We start from the raw sequence: 23,698 nt of genomic DNA on the forward strand, positions 1-23,698 counted from the left end.
CCGGTTCATATTCCGTCGAAGACGCCAGGTATTTTAATGTGTTTTTTTTTCTCAGTGGCTGAGTTTGTCTATCTCAGGCGTAGATAGCAAGTTTTTTCCCCCCAACAACTCGTGTTTTTCGTCCAGCAAATAGGCAATTCCACCAGAGAACACGCGCAATTTAGAGACAAAATAAATACAGTATATGGACATAAATTTCTGAAGAGTGATTTAAATTTAAATCAGCTTTAAAACAAAGAAAAATTGAAATTTGAAAACAAAAGAAAAAAAAAAAACTAATCTCAAAGAAAATCTAAATGAAACTTAATATTTGCTTCGAATTTTATGCTGCATTGTTTCTTTTGATTTCGAAAGGAACTTTTTCTTTTCGACATTTGGAGTTCATATAAGGCGACATATGTGCTTTTGAAAAAGGAAAACACATTCGTATTATCATCATTCTCTCCGGGTAAACACACGACGACAATACTCCAAAAAGGAGAACAGAATTTGATGTTCCTTTAATTGTTAATTTTGTCTATAATTTATTTTAATTGTATTAAGATGACAAGAGAAATATCTCCAAAAGATCAACTCCAACTCTTTATTTTAAAGAAAAAATGAACTCTTGTCATTTCTTTTCCAATTTTGAAAAAGGAGAAATATTCGAATAGAAAAATATGGTTAATGATGGATGATAATAATTGTAACAGGAATACTGTTAAGTACTTGGTATTTTCGACTATTTTTGGCAGCTGTTAATTGGTCGATAAAATTAAAGAGAAATGTACTGTAAATTGAACGCTTCAAACAATAAACCATTTCTAATTGATTTATACCGGAACGTTCATCTATAGCAGTTGCTTTCAATTTTACAAGTGTTAAACATTGAAAATAATAAAAAGAAAAAAAAAACCGTTTTGTATTCGTATATCTCCATAGAGTGAAATGCAATATACTCATCATTATAATCTTTATCATCATCACCCACATGTTCTCTTCTGTATATCAGTTCCACGAATTATACCCTGCTAAATGTAATCGGTCAAAGTGAAATAAATGCAAAGCACAGAACATGTTTTAAAGTGGAATGTTTTAAAGTGAACATAACCAGAATGGGTCATGTCAAATATATCAGAGAACACGTGCAATTTACAGACATAATCTACACGGTGCAATGCGGGCTAAGTCGCTAAAGCGTCTAAAGCCCTACAACAACAACAGCAACTTCGGGCCATGTAATATGCATAATGAGAATGAGATATGGTGATAATAAAGGGATAGGTATTAAAAATAAAACAAAATAAGAAATAACTGTACTTTGGTGGAATAATTAGTGGAATAATAAGGAATAATATCTAAAAATATATATATATAACCTATTATTTTTTAGGACACCCGAATAATTAAATTCATCTGCCGTGTTATGGCTGTTAATTGCATGTGTGCTTCGGTCGATTTGTCTGTTTTTCTGGACGAAAAACCCCAGCTTCTGGGAGAAAAACCTTGCTGTCCACGCCTGATACCGACTAACTCAGCCATGGAGTGATAAAAAAGACCATTAAGTTCCTCACGTCACCGATCGGATTTGAACCTGGGCCTGTTCCACTCAGTGTGGGGAGGACGGTGACCACACCATTATGCTACCTTCCCGCGCAGTCTAGTCCTTTTACTGTTTAACTTCAAACTCACGCAACCAACTTTTCTACTGCCTCATTCATTTGTTTAACTTCCGTTCTCCGGAACAACTTTCCATCATATATGTATTTCTGAGAAATACAATCTACAGTAATTCAAGTTTAATATCAACAAGTATCTTCTTTCATTTTCTCAACCTTCAACCCTTGCAAGGTACTATTCACTGCAGGTTCAAATACTTCTCCTGTTTGGGATGTTCATAAAAAAAAGACATGATTATTAATATAATTAATTATTTTTATGAAGAATAATTACTGTTCTTAATAACATCTCTTACACCAAGTGAAATTAATAATATAGTCTATTAACCTTATAGCCCAAACCACTGTACATTTAAGGTGACGTTTCAGGAACCTTAAATGCATAGTGGTTTGGAGTATAAACTTAGTAAAATAAATTATTATTAATTTCACGTGGTATAAGAGTGATTATTAAATATAGTAATTAATTTTCATTGAAAACAACATCGTACCGTCTTTCCCTAACTATATTAGATTACCTTTAGTGAAAGAAAGTTAAATTATATCATTGAAATTTAAATGCAGAAGGAAATTGAACATTAAATTATAATGACTACCAATTATTATATATCAGTGTAAATAGTTTTACTTGTATAATAAATGTTTTATTTTATATTTCGTAAGTCTGCATCTAAGTACTAATGAAACAGTCACATCTTGTTCTATATATACAATTATGAGTACGATTCTCATTTCCTGGGATTTCCTGATCAGTATTAAAATCAATAAGAACACATCAGAGAGCAAGTATATCTCGCAGCCAACTATTTAGGAGTAGGATACGGATTCGTCGAGCCATCAAAATATACGGATGCTCTGACCGCCTATTTAATGGAAGGTGTAGGAATATAAAAAGATAAATACTTCATATTATTGTGTTCAATTATTTCTATGTTCTATAAACAAAGTTTTTCTTAATGCGAGTGCATGCCGTTGTTTACTCAGAACACTGTGTGGAAGAATTGCTTGGTGGTTCCAAATGAATTGTCTACACATTTCTTTCTTATCTGGATTTGAACTCCATGTAGATACAATCCATCAGACATTCTAGATTCGCACGGTACAGTTTCTATTCCAGTTCCAATAAGTTTAGTTCTTCGAAACATCACTCATCAATTCTTTGATGGTCCATCTGATGAGCCATTCAATGAAGATCACTTTGATTCATCATTACATGAGTTGGTAATTTAAATTTCTTCAAACCTTTATGATACAGATATATACAGAGCCAATGTTATGAGGAAATGAGGTTTTGATTTTTTACAGCACTTTCTATTTGCCAATTTTGAGTGTGTCGTTCTAAAATTTTAAACAAAAACATAATCGGAAAAGTGATGAGCCAGAAGCAAAATGTAATCTCTAATATTAAACAGAATAGATCACTTAGGTTGGATGTGCATTGAGCACCAAACATCGCTAAGGCGCCAGTCTGTGTTTTTTTTTTTTTTTTGCTGAGAGAAAAAGCAGAGTTTTCGAGAGAAAAAATGCAGCCCGCCCCCTGAAAGCCTCTTCTCTGAGACTTAACTCGGTGACGTATCGAACATGTCCATAAAAATCCCTATCTTCATTGACAGGATTCTAATTCGTGTCTTTACCACCATATGGTAGAAGGAATATTGATTGTATCCACATTGCTATCCGCAAGGACATATGATGTAGCCGTCGGCACAATTAATGGTTCTACCGAAGGTGAGAGGTAATTTATCTCAGTACTTATTATGCATTCCTTAAGGCTAACTTCTGTAGCAGTTTCAATAAAATATGATAAACAGGTACTAAATACGTTGCACACTTCCTTTATACAAACACTGGCCAATCTTTACTGTGACCTTCAACAGTCGTACCATCCAATCAATTACGTTTCCCCTTTTATAAAAACAGAGATTTCATTTTCTCTTTCGAAATATTGAACCGATACGATGAATGCCATAGGGATATATTTGGTTCTCCTCTGCACAACGTTTCCTCATGGAACATTTTCAGGCTCTTTAGAGTACGTAGGAACTTGGCTGTGCAATGCATGTGGTGAGTGCCCTTTTCAAATTGATCCCTTGTTTCATTTAATCGGAAAAGAAAATAAGTCAGATTTCATTGCGTTATATAATTTTTATTTAAACTTTATATAATTTTTTGTTGCTTTTGTTGCTTATACAATTTGCGTGTAATTTTAAATAAAATAAATCCTTATTATCTTCTGTGTTTATAAATCAATTACTCATTAAACATTTAATTTTTACTTTTAGCCCTTTCTGAGAGGGGGATTGAAAACCTTTACTCATGTGTTAATCATAATGTGGATGGTTTCGCGGTAAGTGAACAGAAAAATAAGTGTTTTATAGCTTTCGATGAATTTCTGAAGGTATTTCTTGTTGTTACGCTCAAATTATAACTAGGAATACATTTCATTTAACACTACGATATTTGTAAACAACTTTTTATTTTACATCGCATGTCAATGATTGTCAGAATCTAATCCTCCATGATTATTTACTTTCAAGATGCATTTCAGATCAGGTACTTTAGAACAGGTCCGTACAGCTTCCAACCTGAGCCCAATCTCTGCCCTTCCACTCCGTATTTGAAGTAGGCCCGAGTTCAAATTTTTACTCGTGGGAGGTGTTGTTCATACCGTTGTGGATTTATGTGATCTCAGAATGACAGTGGCATATTTTTTCCCTTTTCAAATTGAAAGTTTCATTCATAAAATAAACAAACAGAATATTGAATTTAAAATCAGAATAGATTGGTACCTGAGAGGTTTAATCTTGGCGTGAATTCAAAACAAATAATGTAATGCAATCTACAGAGAACACAGAAATTTAGAATATAATGTATATCCATTTCCAGTGCATAACTAGAATGCACGAACACTTAAGGTGAAAAATATACTTAAAGAAAACAAAGAAGAGAATTCCATAATGAAATAATTGGAGTGGTTGGTCACAATTTCTGAGAATAGTGCATAAGCGTCATAGGTACAAAATTCTATGTTGTTTATTTTTTTTTAAATTTTTATTTTTCATTGTATTCATCCCGAAATTCAATATTCTTGTTGTATTTAATCTGCAAAGTGTTTAATCCATCAAAAGCATATTTCTAATTAGCAGCAAACCAAGTTTCCATATCTGTTTTTAGCTCTTCGCCGTCTTTAAAGCGAACTGCAAGAAATGTTGAAATTTTCGAACAAATATTAGTAAATGGTAAAGTGCAGCCATTATCAACCCACTGCAGGATGGAAGGCTCCTCAACAATTCATGCTGAGGGAAATGGACCATAATCTGCCACGCTGGTCCAGTGAGGGTTGGCAGATCGACCGTATTCAGCAGTCAGGGGCTTGAAACCCGGTCTACTCAAGGAGCCTGTGCTACTGCACTCCCGCCCCTGACCACTCGGCTACGGAGGCCTGTTCTTACTTAGTGTATATCTTATTAGTACTTAGTGTATATCTTAATTGTACAGACGATGATTAAATTATTCAAATCATCATTTGTAAAGTTTAGCCTGTAGAACCCGCATTTTGTTCACAGGTGCATTGTCATGGAGAAGCAATTTGTTTTTCTGATGTACAGTTTTTAACTTCGGCATCTGGTTGGCATAATGATCCTCTGTTATTGTGGTTTTTTGTTCAAGTCAATCAGTTAAAAAGTCTTTTACTCTATTGAAGCCAGTGAACAAAATCAACTTATTACACAGTTCAAAGACATGTAAAATTCTGGGAAGGTCTGCAATAGATGGAACACTGGTGTGCAAAACGTAAAGGCCAGTCTGGTTTTCATCTGTAGCTACTCATAGGACTGGCCTGGGTACGGGAAAATCATACCAAAGGAACCTCGCGAGGTACAGAAATGATGAAGGAAACAATACCGACATAACGGAAATAAAACGGTGCAGAGGGACTTTATTCAAAAATGGCAACATGGTACTGCCATGTTACAGATGCATCACTGCCAAAGATGGAACACAGAGAAGAGGTGGTCCGCAGTTGGAGATATGGACAACCCTAATGTCGATGCAGGCTTTGCACCGCCTGTCCATACTTAGAATTTAGAACAATGTTGTTGAAAAGTTCTTGCGGTAAAATCGTCCATTCTTCTGTCAGAGCCATCTTCAGCTGGTGAACATTTTCTGGTAGTACTGACGTGCCGCTGCGCGTCTCCTCAGAGCGTGCCATATGTGTTGGATGGGATTTATTTCGATGAAACGGGCAGGCCAATCCGTTCGAACAATATCCTCTATTTCCAAAAGCATATCAACAGTTGCAGTGCGATGGGATAAGGCAAAACATAATATGGCGTTATCATCCATAAACACGAACTCGAAGCCAATGGCACCTCGGAACAGACGCACATGGGGAAGGATTTCCTCAGTACAGTAGCGTGCACCGGTTACAGGACGGTCTTCCAGTATTTGGAGTTCTGTACGTCCATCTAAGGATGCACCTCCCCAGACGAGAACACCTTAATCGTCATATTGATCTCTTTCAGTGATGGTTGCGGTACGATACCGTGTGCCAACCTCTCGCCAGATTAGCTGACGGCCAGAATTGCTGCTGAGATTGAATCTACACTCATCAGTTAAGATTACCTTACCCCATTTCGCTGCTATCCAGTCCTTATGTTGGATGCACCACTGCAAACGGAGTCTCCGTTGGGCAGGTGTTAAAGGGACACAGCCTACTCGCCGTCGGACAAGCAGTCCACTTTTCGGATTCGCTTGAATAGAGTAAATAGCCATATCCTTCGTCTGTGCAGCTGGTTTGCAATGGACCCGCTGTCTGCTTATAGTCTGTCGGTCCTTGTTGGCCTGTAGGAGTATATAGCGATCATCAATGGGCATTGTTTTTCGTGGACGACCACCACTGGTCCTTCAAGCAGCTGCACCTGTGTTCTGAAGGCCGAACACACACGTGATTCCATGCCATGGGCGATACCGAACTCTGCAGCCACACTGCTCGCACTTCTACCTTTTCGAGCTTCCCAATTATTCGACACCGGTTAAAGCCATCCAGATGTCTACTGGCCATTTCGTTGTCTGTAGCACTGTATGAAATCAATCGAAAGTCTGTAACAATCGTGCTCACCATTGGGTAATTTGCACATAACTGCTGAACTGCTGCTTTTATCTGTTTATGTGAGTCCTCTCATCACGATTCAAATTTTTGCAGTGCACCAGCGTTTTGCTGAACGGCCACAGGCTGTTTCGCTTTATTTTGTGGTTGTAACCTTTAGAAACAGTGTTGGTCCTTAAATTTTGCACACCAGTGTAGTACCAATTTCCTAAGGTACTCCAGTTTTTAAAGAGAAAATATTGGCTACCACTGTTCGTAAAAAAGGAACACGCAGTACTTTTCAAAGCACAAGAAACTCCATCAACCTACTGATACCTAAGTTGAAGCCGTATTAAGATTGGCTGAGCATAGTAAAGATTATATCAGAAGCAACCTAGTAAGTAATAGCCAATCCTTCCATCTTCAGAGGAGCCAGTTTCAATCAAACGCAACTGATTGCAGCTATGGACACCCTCCCGCAAAGGCACATAATATCTATGTTGGAAGAAATATTTTTGAGATACGTGGAACAAATATTTAATTTAACACCTACCGAGGCCAATCAATTTTAGTCCAATTGATAAGTTTTTTCTCTTCTTGAAAATTCTTAAAAAATATATATTAACAGCAATAATTAGTCATTTCTTGTCTAACAAGCAGCCAGCATATATCCACTATGGGATTTATAATAGATCTGCTACCATAAAACTATCCTTCTCACGGCTCTGCTGGTACAACTCGCCTTTGGCAGAAAAGACATTCTGTGCTACGGAGGTGATATTAAATGATAACACCTATCAGTAGTCGAGACAACAGTCAACATGTTCCACCAATGAAATACACCACAACTTTATACTAGAAGAAAGAGGTCCTCGCCTAAAACGGACTGATAATCAACCCATTCAAATCAACTCTGGTAGCATACTTCCCCAAGAACAACCCCACACCCATAACACTCATAATATGTATGGCACACGAATCTGTCTCTCAAAGGATATGAATCTGGGTGGGGGACGTTATACTAAAAGCAACCTTTTCAAAGCCATATGGAAAGACTGCACTTCAAGCTATACAGTTTGAGGTGACAAATGGAACAAAATTTACAATACTTTAGTGATAAACAAGCGCTAGTAATAGATTTCTTTATCCAACAATTCTCTATGGCGTCAAAATCTGGAGATCAGCAGTTGCCCTACGTTGAAACAGCTATTTTATGGGGAATATTGTCTTCTCAGTTGGGTGGCATACAAAAAGCAATGCCCACAGTTGAGGTCGATAGACTACCAGACAAGATGCAGCGCGTGATGCTAATTATTACAGTGAATAAGGTGCTCGCAGGGTAATGTCGGCACGGAATATTTGGAATAAACATGGTTGGCAGATTCCCTTTGCTTTCCTCAGAACTGGATCTTCGCTTTGTAAAATAGAAAGCAAGGCGCGATCTTGTACATAAATTATTTCAAATTCGTAACTACAAAGAGTAGAGACTCTCGATGCTTTGAAAATTTTATCACCGAGAAGGATTATTGGAGATCTAGACAGGAGAAACACGTTCATAATAAATGATTTAAAAATATTTTTCTTTTATTTTTAACCGCATCTTTCATATACATCTGTCAGACTCATACATCTACATATGTCTTAAACATGTATTGCATGGAAATATCATCCTTTGTATAAAAAGGAGAGAAAACATTCTATTTAAACTGGTACGTTGGTACTGTCATCTTTACCTTTCTATTATATCATATTTACCTTTCTATTATACTTGACATAAATTGTGAAATTTTTTGACAAGACTGTATTGTATATAGGTGAATAATCTGATAAAACTAAGACAAAATATAGAAGTAATATATGCAGCTAAAGCCCGGAACACTTGCTTTGAACAATAACATCAGATTTAAAATTTTGTTCACATTTAGGAATATAATAATGGAACTGTAAATATATAGTGCATACTAAAAAAGGAAGATCTTCCCTGCCCGTGTAATAGCCCTGAATATCTCAAATTCGTGGATCCATTTCACGGGCATATTATAACCGGCAACCTTGTATCGTAAAATGTCAAGAAATCAAAAAATGTATGAATTAAATTGTAGGTTTAAATTTAACAAATTTGCAGCTAAAATTAGTTATAATTTAACTTTGTGCAATTCTGTCTCAAACTAGCATATAAGTACAATATGCCATTTGAAGCGTTTCAAATGAGGATTTCGACCGAGTTCAATGGCTTGGTGAAATTAATTTAACAGACTGGATTCCAAAAGCGAAATAAAAAGCCGCACACATTGTAGACAAATTAAAGTTTTGCTGCATAACTTAATTATTAAAAGAGTGAACAACGCAGAAGTTGTGGGAAACCACTGGTGGCTCTTCACCTTAAACTCTCTGTACAGCATAATATATGCCGTTGCAGCAGAGTTTCTTTATAAGGTGCCATGAAGTATACCATGATTTCTATTAGAGGGAAGTGGCCATTAAGCAGAAAACTTAATTAATATCAACGCAAAGATTTATGATATAAAAATTCACTGATGGTTATCAATAGAATATAGTGAATGGCTCGTAGGCATCGTTCAAGAGACCTTACGTAATTATGATTGATACATATTGCCTAGAATATAAATATGTACGTTTCGTTCTAAGCAAATGTGATGGACAACCGACCTACGATAGGGTTCACTTTGATTAATACATTTACTCTCTGCTTTCATTTAACTAAGTTTTACAAATTTATACTATATTATACAGACCTCATTTATTTATTCTATTATTCTCTTTATTTATTCAGTATTTAGAGACTTACGCGAGTTGCATGATTAAAAGCAATAACTGTATTCGATGGCCCACCATTCGTGATATAGTGAAGTTCTCCTGCACTGGTCTTTGGAAGGACTGCAGTTGTGGCCACTTTCCTAAAGTAAGCAAGCAGATTTTATTATTTATAAAGTTATTCTGACACCATAAGAAGGTGAATCTGTCTCCGTCTTATTTTCAATGCAATTCGTATATTTTATAAAATTAATTCTGACTGAAGTGGCTTCCAAATTAGGATAACGTTTTTACATTATGTCAACGATAACTTTAATAATAAAATTAATTTTATAAAACTAATTGGTATAAAGTTGTTATTATTATTATTATTATTATCATTATTATTATTTCTCCCTGATTGTAGGGTTCTGACAAAGTGACGAGTACTGCTACCATTTACAAAGGGATTTTTATATCTGGTGCTATTTTTGGTCGAGAAGCACTCTGACTATCCTGCAGTTGTTCAGGATTGCGACTTTCTGGAGTTAGTAGTAGTAGTAGTGGCATGTGATGCAAGAAAGGAAATGTATGAGCTTATGCAGCATCAACCAAAAAAAAAAAATCACACCATTCCCTCCAAATGCCTGTCCAGTTCCTCCTTAAATTTATTCAACTTATCAACTTCCACAACGACAGATGGAAGCTTGTTCCAGCAATTAACCACCCGCTGGCTAAAGGCAAATTTCCGCACATCTATTCTACATCTGTCTTTTCTTAATTTGAATTTATGCCCCCTTAGGTTCGTAATCTGAACAAGTGAAAGGATCCCATCAGAATTCAGTGTGCTCAACCCATTCAAGGCCTTGTATAACTCAATCAGATCACCGCGCAGGTGCCTAGTCTCCAGCCACTGCCATTTGCAGAACTTAAGCCTCCCTTGGTAAGAGGATCCCTTCATTCCCCTCACCAATCTTGTTGACCTTCTCTGTACACGCACAAGTAAATCTACATCCTTCCTAAAATGAGGCCTCCAGACCTGTACGCAGTACTCAAGGCGTGGCCTGACCATTGTCTTATACAGAGGGATAATCACCTCCTTTTCCCTGCTAGCAAAATTCCTATATATCATTGACAAAACCCACTTACCTGCCCTGGCAGCCTGTCTACACTGCTCAGAGAACTTCATATCTGACTGCACAATTACTCCCAGGTCTTTTTCATTTTCTACCACCTTAATTGTAGTACCACACAGTTGGTACGTTTCTCTGGGGTTACCCATATGCAGTACTTTGCATTTGTCAAAGTTAAACTTCAGTTGCCACTTCTTAGCCCATCTGCTCAAATTATCTAGATCCTGTTGCAGTAGCACACTGCCATTACTGTCATTAACAACCCTGCCAAACTTTGTATCATCTGCAAATTTCGACATTAAGCCTGATATACCTTCATCAATATCATTGATAAATATACAAAACAACAGTGGACCTAACACCGAACCCTGTGGGACTCCACTAAAAACATTAGTCCAAGAAGGAGCAACACCCATTGATTACCACCCTCTGTCTTCTCCCACTTAACCATCCTTTTATCCATTGTAGCAACTTACCCTTAATACCATTCTGCTCCAATTTGTACAATAGTCTTCCATGCGCAACAGTGTCAAAAGCTTTCCTGAAATCCAAATATATGATATCAAAATTATTTTTTGCATCCAGTTCCTTTGTAACCACATTATAATATCCTATCAAATTTGTCAGACCAGACTTTCCCTTAACAAACCCATGCTGTGTCTGAAATATTGCTGCAGTCTTGTCTAGATGATCGTGCAATGCATCTTTAACCAGCGACTCCATTATTTTACCCGGAACCGAAGTTAAACTAACAAGTCTGTTATTACTCGTGTCACCCTTCGATCCCCCTTTGTGAATTGGGGATACATTTGCACATCTCCAGTCAGTGGGAACCTCCCCTGAGTCCAAGGATGCTCTCATAATTATGGCTAAGGGTTTGCTTAGTTGCTTTGCCGCCTCCTTTAATATAACTGGATATATCCCATCCACTCCAGGTGCTTTTCTTACATTTAACTTCAACAATTTCTCTTCCACTTTGCTTAATGATCTTATTACAAGATCATTAAGCACCCTGCTACAATTTGATAACCTTCTGCCATTTTCAAACCTTAATAACTCCTCATGTGCGAATGTAGATGCAAAATAATCATTGAGTTTGTTTGCTATCTGAGCAGGATCATCAACAGTCGAACCATCGATGTCACGTGGACCAATCAGATTCATCCCCTTCCTTTTAGAGTTTATATAAGTAAAGAAATCCTTGCTGTTTTTCTTAGCATCTTTTGCCAAGGACTTCTCGTAATCTGCCTTCGCCCTCCGAACCTCTTTTGTGACATGATTACAGATTAACTTATATCTGCCATAGGCTTCTGAGTCGCTTGATAATTTATATGCATCCCATGCATTTTCTTCTCTGTTACGTGTCTCATTAGTTCATCTGACAACCATTTAGGCCTAAACCTTGAACAATATTTCTTAATAGGTATGAAACTTTTAGTAGCTTCCACGATTAATTCCTTGAATGCTTCCCACTTAGAATTTACTGTTGGTAACATCGTCAGTTGGTCCCACTGTACAGAATTTAAAAACTGTCGGAGACCACTGTACTCGCCTTTACGGAAGCAAAAACCCTTTCCTTTACCCGTGATGGTAATTAAATCCTTAAGTAAATCCCACGTCAGTACACTGTGATCACTGCCACCTAGTGGTTCTTTTATCTGCAAATTCCTAATACATGAATGATCACTGCTGATAACCAGATCAAGAGTATTACTTTCTCTGGTTGCCTCTCGAACATGCTGCTGCAGAAAACAATCATCCAATAAATCCACAAAAGTCTGACTAGTGTGTGAGTGCCCAACCCACAAGTTCCAGTCAATATCTGGGAAGTTAAAATCCCAAATTATAAGACATTCCGATTTACTAGCCCACTCTATTTCTCTGTACAATTGTTCATTGTACTCGTTCGAGTCATTAGGCCTATAACAAACTCCTACTCTAATTTTTGCTTTCGCAGTGCTTATGTCACACCAAACTGACTCAACAGTGCACTGTTCATCTATATCAACTGGATGCACTTCTTTTGATTTTATGTTTTTCTTTATTAACAGCATAACACCTGCTCCCTTCCTATCCTTTCTATCCTTTCTGTACACATTGTACTCCCCAAATTCCAGTTCGGCATTCCTTATATCTGTGTGACACCACGTCTCTGATATCCCAACAATATCCGCCTTTGATGTCTTGACCAACACTTGAAATTGATCAAATTTATTTACTATACTTCTAGCATTGGTATACATGCAAGTATACATGCACCTATTCCTATTCCCAGCCACTCTAACACATCCCATATACCCACCTGTTTCACGATGACTGACATCCGTCCCTGAAACCCCAACATCTCTCGCTCCAGGTCGCTACTTATTCTAATGGAAGTTGTGCAAGAATCACCTTCACCTCTGCCTACGCCTACTGTTAAACTATCAGTCCTTGTATCCCCCAAAGCTATCAGTTTTCCGACCCACCTAACTCTGCCTCGATAGCATCAGAAAATATTCTTGCACCCTTTCTATTTAAGTGTATCCCTTCCCTGTAGAAGCAATCTCTCCTGTTAACAAGTACAGTCCAGGCTGAAAAAAAGTCTACCCCTTGAGCCTTGCACAATCTTTCTAGGGCCGAATTGATCGACAAGGCTCTCATCATATATTCCCTCCTATCGTGTCTGGGCAGAATTGCAGACACTTTCAAATTCAACCCTATTTCACGGCTTTTTTTCATCAGTGACCTGTACTTGTTAAGTAATTCTGCCGGTCTCCTACTCTTAATATCATTAGTGCCAACGTGTACAACTATATCACGATTTGTGCGCTTAAAAGATGATATCCGCTCTACAACGTCATCAACCTTTGCCCCTGGCAGACATACCCTGGTCCTGTTCCATCTATCCTTTTTACAAAGGATGTTTCCCGTTTCCCTGACAATAGAGTCACCAACAACTACTAGTTCCTTTGGGACCAGCGCAATCTGCCTTGGGGGTTGCCGCTGTGTTGCGTGATGACCAAGTGCAAGCTCTGGCGTTGATGTGGGCAGCTGAGAGCCTGATGGGCCCCTCAATTTAGATCTTTCGAGGGCATCCACCCTGTCCTTCAAACTCTCATATAGCCCCATAACAACGCTGAGTTGTCGCCTGATTTCCTTACACTCCTTACATCGCGCACACACAAAGACATCCCCCATGGCAATATCATGTTCCATTCCAGATAGCTCGGCAAACATTTCACAAGTTGCACATTTTTTAAGGCTGTGATGCGTTGGAGAATCGCCCCCCTCAGTTTTCCCCAGAGTCACAGCACTCCTGCCACTTTGTGCCCGTTGCTTTGCTGCTCTAGTTTGGGGCATGATATTTTAAATTAATGAGATCAATAAATTAAATTAAATTTCAATACTACGCTATCTAATAGAAACAGTGAAGCGTATTACTGTTTCTATAATTATACGTTAGAGCTACCTAACTACCTCAATTAAAAAATTTGAATTCCCGATCACTATATACAAAACAATGCCGGCAATATTCGAATGAAATAACGGTTTTATAAAGTATTACGTATATCTACAAAAACTGTTTATACAAATAAAATTAAAAATAACCAACGTAATTAGAACTATAAGACAACGTATTAAATACTATATAAAATAACAATTATGTAAATAATAAGCAAAAACTTATCGTTTTTTTCGGAGCCTGTAAGTCGCAGCTGTATTTTCTAAAGAGAGTCAGCGCCCTCTCCAAGTTTCTTGAAGATGATGTTTGCTGGGAGACCTGTTGCTGCTAGGCTGTTAGGTTGGTTCTTTGGCATTATACAGGTAGCTGAACAATAATCGGGATGGTCATTACTTTTTGCATATGCCACATCTCTTTGATTTCCTGGCTTATATTTGTGTACTTACTGATCTTTTCCTCATACAGCAATGTCAATCAGAATGGCAGCATTTTCCTCCTTGTTCACAAGGGTTATGTCCGGTTTTGTTGTGCAGGATTGTCATATCCGTGATTATTATGTCACAGTGAAAGTACAGCTTATGGATTGGGGTCTCTAATACTTCCTGGTATTCGTAGTTGTAGTCGGTGCACTTTCTTTGATAACCTGGTATTTTCTTGCCAGCTTCTGATGTATTCTTCTGGATGCTGGATCTTGTCTACGAGTGTACTCATTCTAGATGATCGCTTTGCATCCTGCCATGACGTGATGGGTGGTATCTGAGGTCACATGGCGTCATCTACCTATCATCTCACACTCTGGGCTCCTTGGCGAAGTATTTTCTATAGTTTCTGATATTGTTTACCTGATCTTAGATTCGGAGCATGAATCGATGAGTCTCGGAAGAGAGCGTCTCGCTCGTGAGCCACGCATCGGAAGCCATTTTAACTATGTGATTTTGATAGAGGCCATTGTAGTACCTGCCATTGAGTATCTTCGTTGCCCATTTTCTAACTTCCTTTGTGCTGTCTGGGCGAGAGGGGATTCCTCGCCTAGGTTGTGTGGGGTATATCGCTTGTCTATCTTCTTTATGGCCTGGTAGAATGCTGCTGTGCTTCTCTGGAAGTAATCCTTCAGGTCAGCTACCGCTGTTATCTGTTGCTCAGTGAGACAGACCCCTGCTCCCCTCTTTGCCTGCTTCTGTGAGTTTCCACGGCTATCTTTGGGTGATATTAGCAGCTCTTGTTAAACATTGTCCTTGTCTCTTTCATGATATCCTGCAGATTGCTGTTAGTCCAAAACTATAATTCCGGAGGAGCATGTTCGCACTGGGAATGCATAGGTGTTTATGGCTTTAACAGTGTTCCCTCCGTTCAGCTTTGTTTTCAGCAGGCCTCTGAGTGGCTGATCGTATTTTTCTGTTAGTCCGGCCTTGACTCCTTCTGCTATAAGTGCTGAGCCTGCATCATGCTTTTTTTTTTTTTTTAGCATTAAATCAGCTCACACACCAACCATAAAAATAAGTATTTACTGTAACTAAAATATTTACAAATTAAAATAAAATAAATATTTAAAAAACTGCTATTATATTAAATTCAATTATATACATGTAAAAAACATTGAAACTGTGATAAAATCCTTGAGATAAAACACACTAAAATAAACAGGATTAAAAGCGATAAAAATCTCTGGAGCTTTCGAAAGCATCGGCTTCCTTCCTCAGCAGTAACAAAGCTTCCTGCAGCACGTCCACATGCTGGAGGAAGCTTTCTATATTTTATTTTATTTTAATTTGTAAATATTTTAGTTACAGTAAATATTTATTCTTATGGTTGGTGTGTGAGCTGATTTTATGCTAAAATATGAATTTGCCCAACCTCAGAGGCCTTTTTCAGGATATCATACTTGTTATTTGTAGATCTTTCCCTCTGTTGTGGCGTCGATCTCGTTATCAGTGTGCAGCTGGCAGTTTCGGTCGACTAATTTTTCGTGATGCAATCTGTTGGCCTTGCATTGGTCTAGACAAAATTCCATCCTGATATCATTGCTGAATTCTTCGATGATCCGGAGTCGTTGCTGGGATTGTTTCTCAGTTGCTGCGTAGAGCTTGATTTCATTCACGTACCTTAGGTGGCAGAGGGTATACAGCTTTTTCCTTCCTTCTTTGAGGTTATATCCATACTTATCCATACTTTCTGCTGTTGAACAAGGCGGATAGCGGGTTGAGTTCTAGACAGAATCATAGTGGGCTCAAGGCATTTCCCTGAAAGATTCCTCTCCTGATGGGGATCGGTCCGGTTGTGATGTTCTCGACCGTAATGGTTGTACTCCATTTCGACATGGTTGCTTCTACGAAGTTTATCACTGCGGAATTGACTTTGTAGTTCTTCAGCGTCTCTGATAGCTATAAGTCCCGGAGCCGAAGGGCGCGCGGTAATCGGTGTTGGATCATGATGTAGGCCCCAGAATTGCTCGATTGTTTTCTGCTCGGGTGGTCCGTTTCCGTCTTTACCGTCTCTTCCATCTGCGCAAGTAGCACAGCGGCATCGTTACCGTCCTCCTCACACCGGTTGAAAAAAACCAGAGTTCGAATCCTGTCGCTGATCCTAGGAATTTTTGAGGCTCTTTTTTTACTCCGTGGCTGAGTTAGTCGGTCTCAGGCATAGATAGCAAGGTTTTCCCACAGAAAATGGGTTATTTTCGTCTGTCCTAACGACCAAAGAACACACGCAATTTACAGACATAATAAATATGTGGGTAGCTGGTTTACGGGTGATCCGACCCTAATATGATAATTTGGTTTTTACCGTCTCCTCCAAGACTTCTGTAGAAGGCTCTCTTTTCCTCATCGAAGATTCGGTTGTTTATTTTCCTCTGAGAGCTCTCTTTGTATCGGCATAGTCTCTTTCTCAATGCGATGAAGCGACATTAATAAAACCATATTGTGTTGCATTCATCATTATTACCTGTTTTCTGTGTTTAAGTCATTAAGTCAGATTTACCGGTCTGCAGGTATTGATTTACCTTTTAGAATCACCTATGTATTGTCAGTACATAGACATTTCCCTAATCCAGATAATTTCCTTCCGATTGTAAGGATGCTCTCATAATTAACCTTAGTCTTCAATTCACTTTCTGTTTATCTCCTTTAACCATACTACATTCTGTCGACTCCAAGTACATTATTTGCGCTATTGTAGGCTCGGATCTGTTTGTAATAAACATTGAACTGAATGGAAAAAAGAACTGAAACTTGTGGAACATTTGCATTAATGGAGAAATTAGAAGATGTACAGCAATCTACCATCACCTGCAGTGGCTGCTCAGAGAGAAAACTGGATACCCACTTACAAAAGTAAAAGAGGTGGAAAACCATAACAAGGGAGATTATTTAGAAGACCTGTGTGCCAAGCACGATCTAAAGTCTTTGAAATGTCAAGAGCAACTGCTTGAGTTTCACCAAACCTTTCTGTTTTATTTATCCATAGATGGTTAACATAAACCAGAGTATCGACATTGACGGAATCGATTGTGGGGGTCTTTGAATAGACAGAAGGTTTCTAGATAGTTTAATACATGACAGTTACTTGATTTCTCCATTAATTTAGAAAGACGAGAAGTGCAATGTGACGATAATGGGATGGGGGAGTCATTTGTCACACGTTTTAGGAACTTGCTGGATATCAAATTTCCAAGCAGAACAAAAAAACCCCAGTACAATAAGAAAGTGAAAAACGACGAAACAGAACTGGAATTCAGCTATATATATATAATAAAAATATAATATAAATATATAAAAAATACGTAGCATATTCTACATATAAATTATCAACGAATATGAATTATAATGATCAAAAATATATATTGCAAAACATCACATTTGGCTCTCGGATGTAGTTACTGCGTTACAAGCAGGCAGCGGTTTGTATTTCTCATAATCTGTTCGGAAATAAGACTCCTGTACACTTCTGTGTTGAGCAACCTCGTACAATCAATGTTGTGATAATTTATGAGGTGAAGGGATGCATTGGGAAACATTCTGTCCATTTGTTTTAGTCTGGAGAGTTTGGATTTGAATTGTTGTTGGTTTCTTGAGTTTCCTCTGTTGGTAGGAGCTATTATGTTGGCTAGGTTTGGTGAATTGGTTGCAGAAGTAATGAACTTTGTAAGAAGCATGACTCCAGACTCGTTGATCATCTGTAGCAGTGGCTTTGTTTTTAAGTTTTAATAAAGCTGTTGCCTGGATATTGTACGGGGAAAACGAAGTTTATTGTTCAACTATCTAGGAACCCAGTACTCTAGGGAAAGGAATTTTTTTACGGTACCTTGAGGAATGACAGACCAGATTTCGGAGGCGTAAGACAGAATGGAAAAATCATCTCTGAACATGGTTTATGACTGTTTTTCTATCTTGAATCGCCGCAGATTCTTGCTTGATCAGCCATTTTGATTTTTGAATTTTTTTAACAACATATACATAGTGAGAATTAAATGAAAGATTTTTGTCAAAAACAACTACTAGGTCTTTGTGAGCATATACGTTGGGAAATGAAATATTTGCAATTTTAATTTCTATGTGATTTGGTTGTTTCTGTAAGGAATACGTTATTTGAGCAGATTTGTTTGTATTTATAGTAAGATTGAGATTCTTCAGGTTCTTCATTATTCCGCACATCTGTAAATTCGCATCATGGCTAACCTTGGAAATGTCATCACAGGATTTGGAAATAATAAACAACTTTAAATCATCGGCATAAGCCAGCAGATTTGGATTTTCTTGTAGAAGTGGTCGTAGAGATGCTGAAACTATAACACTGGAATGAACACCTCCTTGAGGAATGCCTGTTGTGGTTGTGACGAGAATATTATCAGTATTAGTGGGAAGATGAGATTTCTATGATTTGGGCTGTACTGTAGATAGGATATAACCATTGTGTCAATGAGGAAATGATTTTTCAGTATTTAAATGGCTTTTTTGTGATCAATGTTGTCGAAAGCACCTTCGATGTCTAAGTAAAAGACATTGCATTGTGCTTTATTCTGAAAAGCAGTTTGGATGCGCACAATGGTGTCGGCTAGGCTTGTTGTTGTGGAGCGCCCAGTAGGCCAAAGTGCATGTTTAGAGGTGCATTAGCGAATCGCATCCTGTAGATGATCTCATCAATAATTTTAGCGATTATTTGCGATACAGCAATTGGACGATAGCTTATATGGTTATTACTACTAGCCTGTTTTGGAATGAGAGTAATTCTAAAAGTTTTCCATAGTCTTGGAAGGAATGGCTGGGAGATGAATCTGGAAATAATATGAACTGAAGAATCAATGATGAATGTACTGGACATTTTAAAAATAAAACTAGGGATGCAGTGAGCGGTTTCTCTGCTATCAATTCATAATTGGTTAATAATTTTCTGAACTGTTTTCTTGTTTACAAGTTGGTTGATTAGCAGGACTTAACTAGGAAGCATTTCATGTTGAACACTATTTGCGTGTTTATAAGAATTGAATTCTTTAAATCTGTTTTGCTTATCTTCATTGCAGATGTCAAAATTGCATGTTTCTATGTTGAATTTTATCCATTCTAAAGTCTGGTCATGCTGCAAGGTAGCTCTTGTTTTTGAAGAAAGTGCAGTTTTATTATGACTGAGCCTGAACGTTAAATAATTTTCGTACGCCTGAATTTTTTGAGCTGAAACAATGATCTGCTCTTTTTATACTTTATATATGTTGACGAAGTGCCGTGCTTCTTCCACTGCCTGTAGCATTTTTGTTTCCTTTTAAAGTATGATTTAAATGAGATTTGAACCACGGTCTGCATTGAAAAGAAAGACTTACAAGTTTGGATGCCGACTCTGTTTTTAATTGATTTATCCATTTTATTATTAGAAACGTGGCGTTTGGAATAGATATATTTTTAAGAGAATCCAATGGATAGTATTTTAAGAGCTGTAAAAACTTTTCTTTCTATAGCAATTTAATTGATGATATTCTTTTAGTGATTTCTTGAGGTGGGGAGAGGATTCCCACAGCAAATTGCTGTTTGCAGTTCTATACTTCTGTGTTCAGATCTAAATGTAATGTTGCTGCTACGTTTTTCTTGAAGTTGAAGATTAGAGTAAACAAGATCAAGAGCTTGAGTACCTCTTGTAGCAGGCACGTTGATATTTTTAGATCCTAGAACTAATAAGAAGTCGGACAGCAACGTCATTTATAAATTATATTTGGGCAGGGGGAGATTAAAGTCGCCCATTATAATTATGTTAGATTGAGACTTATGAACAGTGATGATCCAGGTTATTACTCGTTAATAATACCATCAGAAGGTCCAGGCGGAATATAAATATTATATATTTGAAGTAGTGAATCTTTAACTTGGATCAGAAGAGAAATTCCTTCAAAGTTGTAGGAACAGGAGTTTTAGGTATTAATAACTTCAATGTTGGATTTTAAAATAATGGCTGACTCTCGATTAATCCTATATGCCATGTATGGAGTGTAATTGAGAGTTTTCTGCAGTAGAATAAGATTACAATACACGAGTTTTAAGAAAAGCGGGATGCCTACTGGTCATCTGAATTAGAAAGAAAACCATGTGATGTCGACAGAGGTGAGAATAGGGTTAGGAAAAATGTTTCGGCAATAACTTTGGTAAGAGCCCAGAATAATCGTCTGCCGTTTGGACAAGCTTTATACTGCTAACATGTTCGAAATGTACTCTAGAGGCGTAATAACTGCTTTATATTTGTTATGTAATATTCTTTATATGTTATGTAATTTGTTATGTATTATTCAAATATGTAATATTCTTCCCTTGAACAGCCTTAGCACATTTATTGGAAAACCATGGTTTAGATAAAGAACGAGATTTTAATGTAGGTTTGGAATAAGAATTTCATTCCCACAAGAATAATTTCACTTACACATTCAGAGAAAACATTAAAAGATTAGAATTTGAGAAAGATATTAGAAGATTTGTGAAACAGTAATCCGACCAAGGAAAACAATTTTCGCAGATGAACCATTTTGCATTCTTATCATGCCAAACAACCCGAGGTTGAGAACTAATAAGAAAGAAACGTTCCACTGAAGAGGATACAATTACCAAGTTATATGAGATGCCAAGAGGAACACTTTCCTCGACCATGTACTTTGAAGGGTTTGTGAAAAAAAGAAATAAATATGTTGGCTGTGTGTCTAGGATGTCTGGTATTGTTTTAGGTAAATGAAAACAATCTGTACAACCCAATGTTTCTGTCGACTAGAAAATGGAAGCCAGCTGGAGTTGTGAATATTATAATCACGAAGAAAAAATTATATCTCTGTTAGGATAGCTGGAGTGGAGAAAGTCAAGTTTCGGAGAGAGAGAGGAAGTCAAAGAATTAAGTGATTAGTGGAGTTGGGAGAACGATAGAGGCAAATTTTGATCATTATATTCTGAGTTGAAAGTATCCGAACTTTCTCCCACTTAAAGGCCGGCTTTGGGCTGTAGGCATTTCTTTCGCCTTGAAAACCCATTCTTGTTGAAACATCGATCCAAAAGGTATTTTCTAAACCAGAATACCGCCCACAATATCTTCCTCTCATGGATTACAGGAAATATCATGCGCCACAATTCTCCAAATTACTGCATTTTTTCAATTAATTTAAACAGGAATTCCGAACTCATCATTAAATGACACACACTGTCATTTGTACTTGATTTATAACACACAGTTTATACCACATCATTTTGTCACTCCTCCGAAGTGAGTAGGAAGAAACGCATATCATCTTTCGTTTAGCATAGAGAAAACCATAAGGCAAGAACCTTTGTTTGAAACATAAATAACAGAATTTCCAATAGCCGACTCGAGATCCTTCCACTTCGAATGGAGATCTTAATCCATGTTTTTTTTTCTGACAGTCTAAGGTCCGTTTTTGTGCAGTTCTGGTTTTCTAAGTCTCCCTTCCGCAGGTTTTCTGGTACCAGTCGTTGATTCTGCTATACTTATCGAAAGACTGCGAAATATTACACAGTAAATATCAGCTATGTTCTGGAGATTGACCAGCTGCAGATATTTCAGTGGATAGCCAATATCTAAATATTCAGGCAAGTGGTCCATTTTAGCCTTTTCTAACACACTGGAAACTCGCATTATTGTGTTTTTTTTTGTTCGAATTAGCACTTTGCTGTTCACATCATTGAAATGTGAGGCGGCTGAATGGGATACATCTTCAACTAAGTTGTTAGATGTTCTGATCGGAGAAATTTTTTTGCCGCTATTTTTGTCCTTAAAATTGTGGCAAGCATTCCTAGTTGGTAATATGCTGATTTGCAGGGAAAAGAAACACAACATTTACTGTAAACTGTTATTTTTTTTTTTTTTTTACTATTCTCTTACTAGTGTATGCAAATAGTAATGTAATACTAATTATTTAATATAGATAATTGTGCTATATTTATATTAAGCAAACACCAGTAGTTCTCAGCATTATATTATGAAGCCTAAAATAGTGATAAAAATCGGCAAAATAATAAATGAATTGTACGGATTTTTTACGACTTGTAGGAGCAGAAAGAGGTCATGGACTGTTACATTAAGAATTTATTGAGAGATCATCCACGTAGTGATGAAGAGCTTGTTCGAATTATGAGCAAACATAGCAAGGTAAGTTTATTTGTAAATATTAATGCTATCGATTGAATATAGAAGGTATTGTTAACGAAAATATTTAGGATTAAAGAACATTTTAAAGAACAAAAATATCGTTATTTGTGAAACGAATGCAATGGATTACCTCTATTCCGGAGAAAACATTGGAGTCAATGCAAACGACAAAATATTATTAGGGAAATATTAGTAAGTTAGGTTCTTTGTTTATTCGAACATCTGGCGTTTCGAAAATTATATTAATCTACAGATGACACACGATATCGTGTTTAATGATGAAAGTTCAATTTGTTTTCTATACAAAGCTCTTACATTAAATTATTAAATATTCGTGTATGAATATCGACATTTCTGTCTCCTCTGTAGAAACCCCTTTTAAATAGGAATGAATTTTAAGGTCGACTTTATTGGGGGAAGAAATTTCTGCAAATTATCCTCACAAATATTTAAACATCTGAAATGGAAATAACATCCCATTGAATCATAGTTTAATGGAAATATTTGCACTATTTCAAGATATATCTTTCTGTTGCAGTATGAAAATGCTGTACACTACTTAATATTTAATTATAATATATTATTAGCATTAGTATTAGCCGTATAGTGCAAGGAAAGAACAGACTTTTGCTGGCTCGGCCAAAAATAAATAAATAAAAATATTAAAAAATGTAAAAATTATACAATTAAATATAGAGATTCGTTTCTCAATGTAACTATCCAGTTGACCTTTGAATTTCTTCATACTGTCAACTTCAGCTACCTACAGAGGCAACTTCTTCCAGTATTCAACAAATCGCTGGCTGAAAGAAAACTTTCTTCAATCGAATCTAAACACCTTCCCTTATAATATCAATTTATTACCCCTAGGTCTGGAATTCTTTATAACAAGGTCAAGGTCAAAATGTGCTTGTTTTAATTGCAGTCTCCAGGGTTTCTCCTATATATCGCATCTGAAAAGCAAAAAGGCGAAGGCCGTCAAGTATATGTATGGTGT

General features: G+C 37.0%; 1 protein-coding gene across 1 annotated transcript in view; it reads left to right on the plus strand.

Annotated features, from left to right (window-relative positions):
• The first annotated feature begins 3,610 nt into the window (after nucleotides 1–3,610).
• Nucleotides 3,611–23,698, plus strand: part of LOC150089781 (uncharacterized) — a 29,596-nt gene continuing 9,508 nt past the window's right edge. Inside the window, exons 1-4 of the mRNA XM_090368807.1 lie at nucleotides 3,611–3,722; nucleotides 3,941–4,005; nucleotides 9,539–9,667; nucleotides 22,603–22,701. Of these exons, the coding sequence (XP_090224933.1) occupies nucleotides 3,617–3,722; nucleotides 3,941–4,005; nucleotides 9,539–9,667; nucleotides 22,603–22,701 (399 nt within the window). The 5' untranslated portion in view covers nucleotides 3,611–3,616. The remainder of the gene's footprint in view (nucleotides 3,723–3,940; nucleotides 4,006–9,538; nucleotides 9,668–22,602; nucleotides 22,702–23,698) is intronic.

This window comes from Mastigoproctus giganteus, chromosome 2, assembly GCF_048544385.1.
Source record: "Mastigoproctus giganteus isolate SK-2022 chromosome 2, ASM4854438v1, whole genome shotgun sequence".
Lineage (NCBI taxonomy): Eukaryota > Metazoa > Arthropoda > Arachnida > Uropygi > Thelyphonidae > Mastigoproctus > Mastigoproctus giganteus.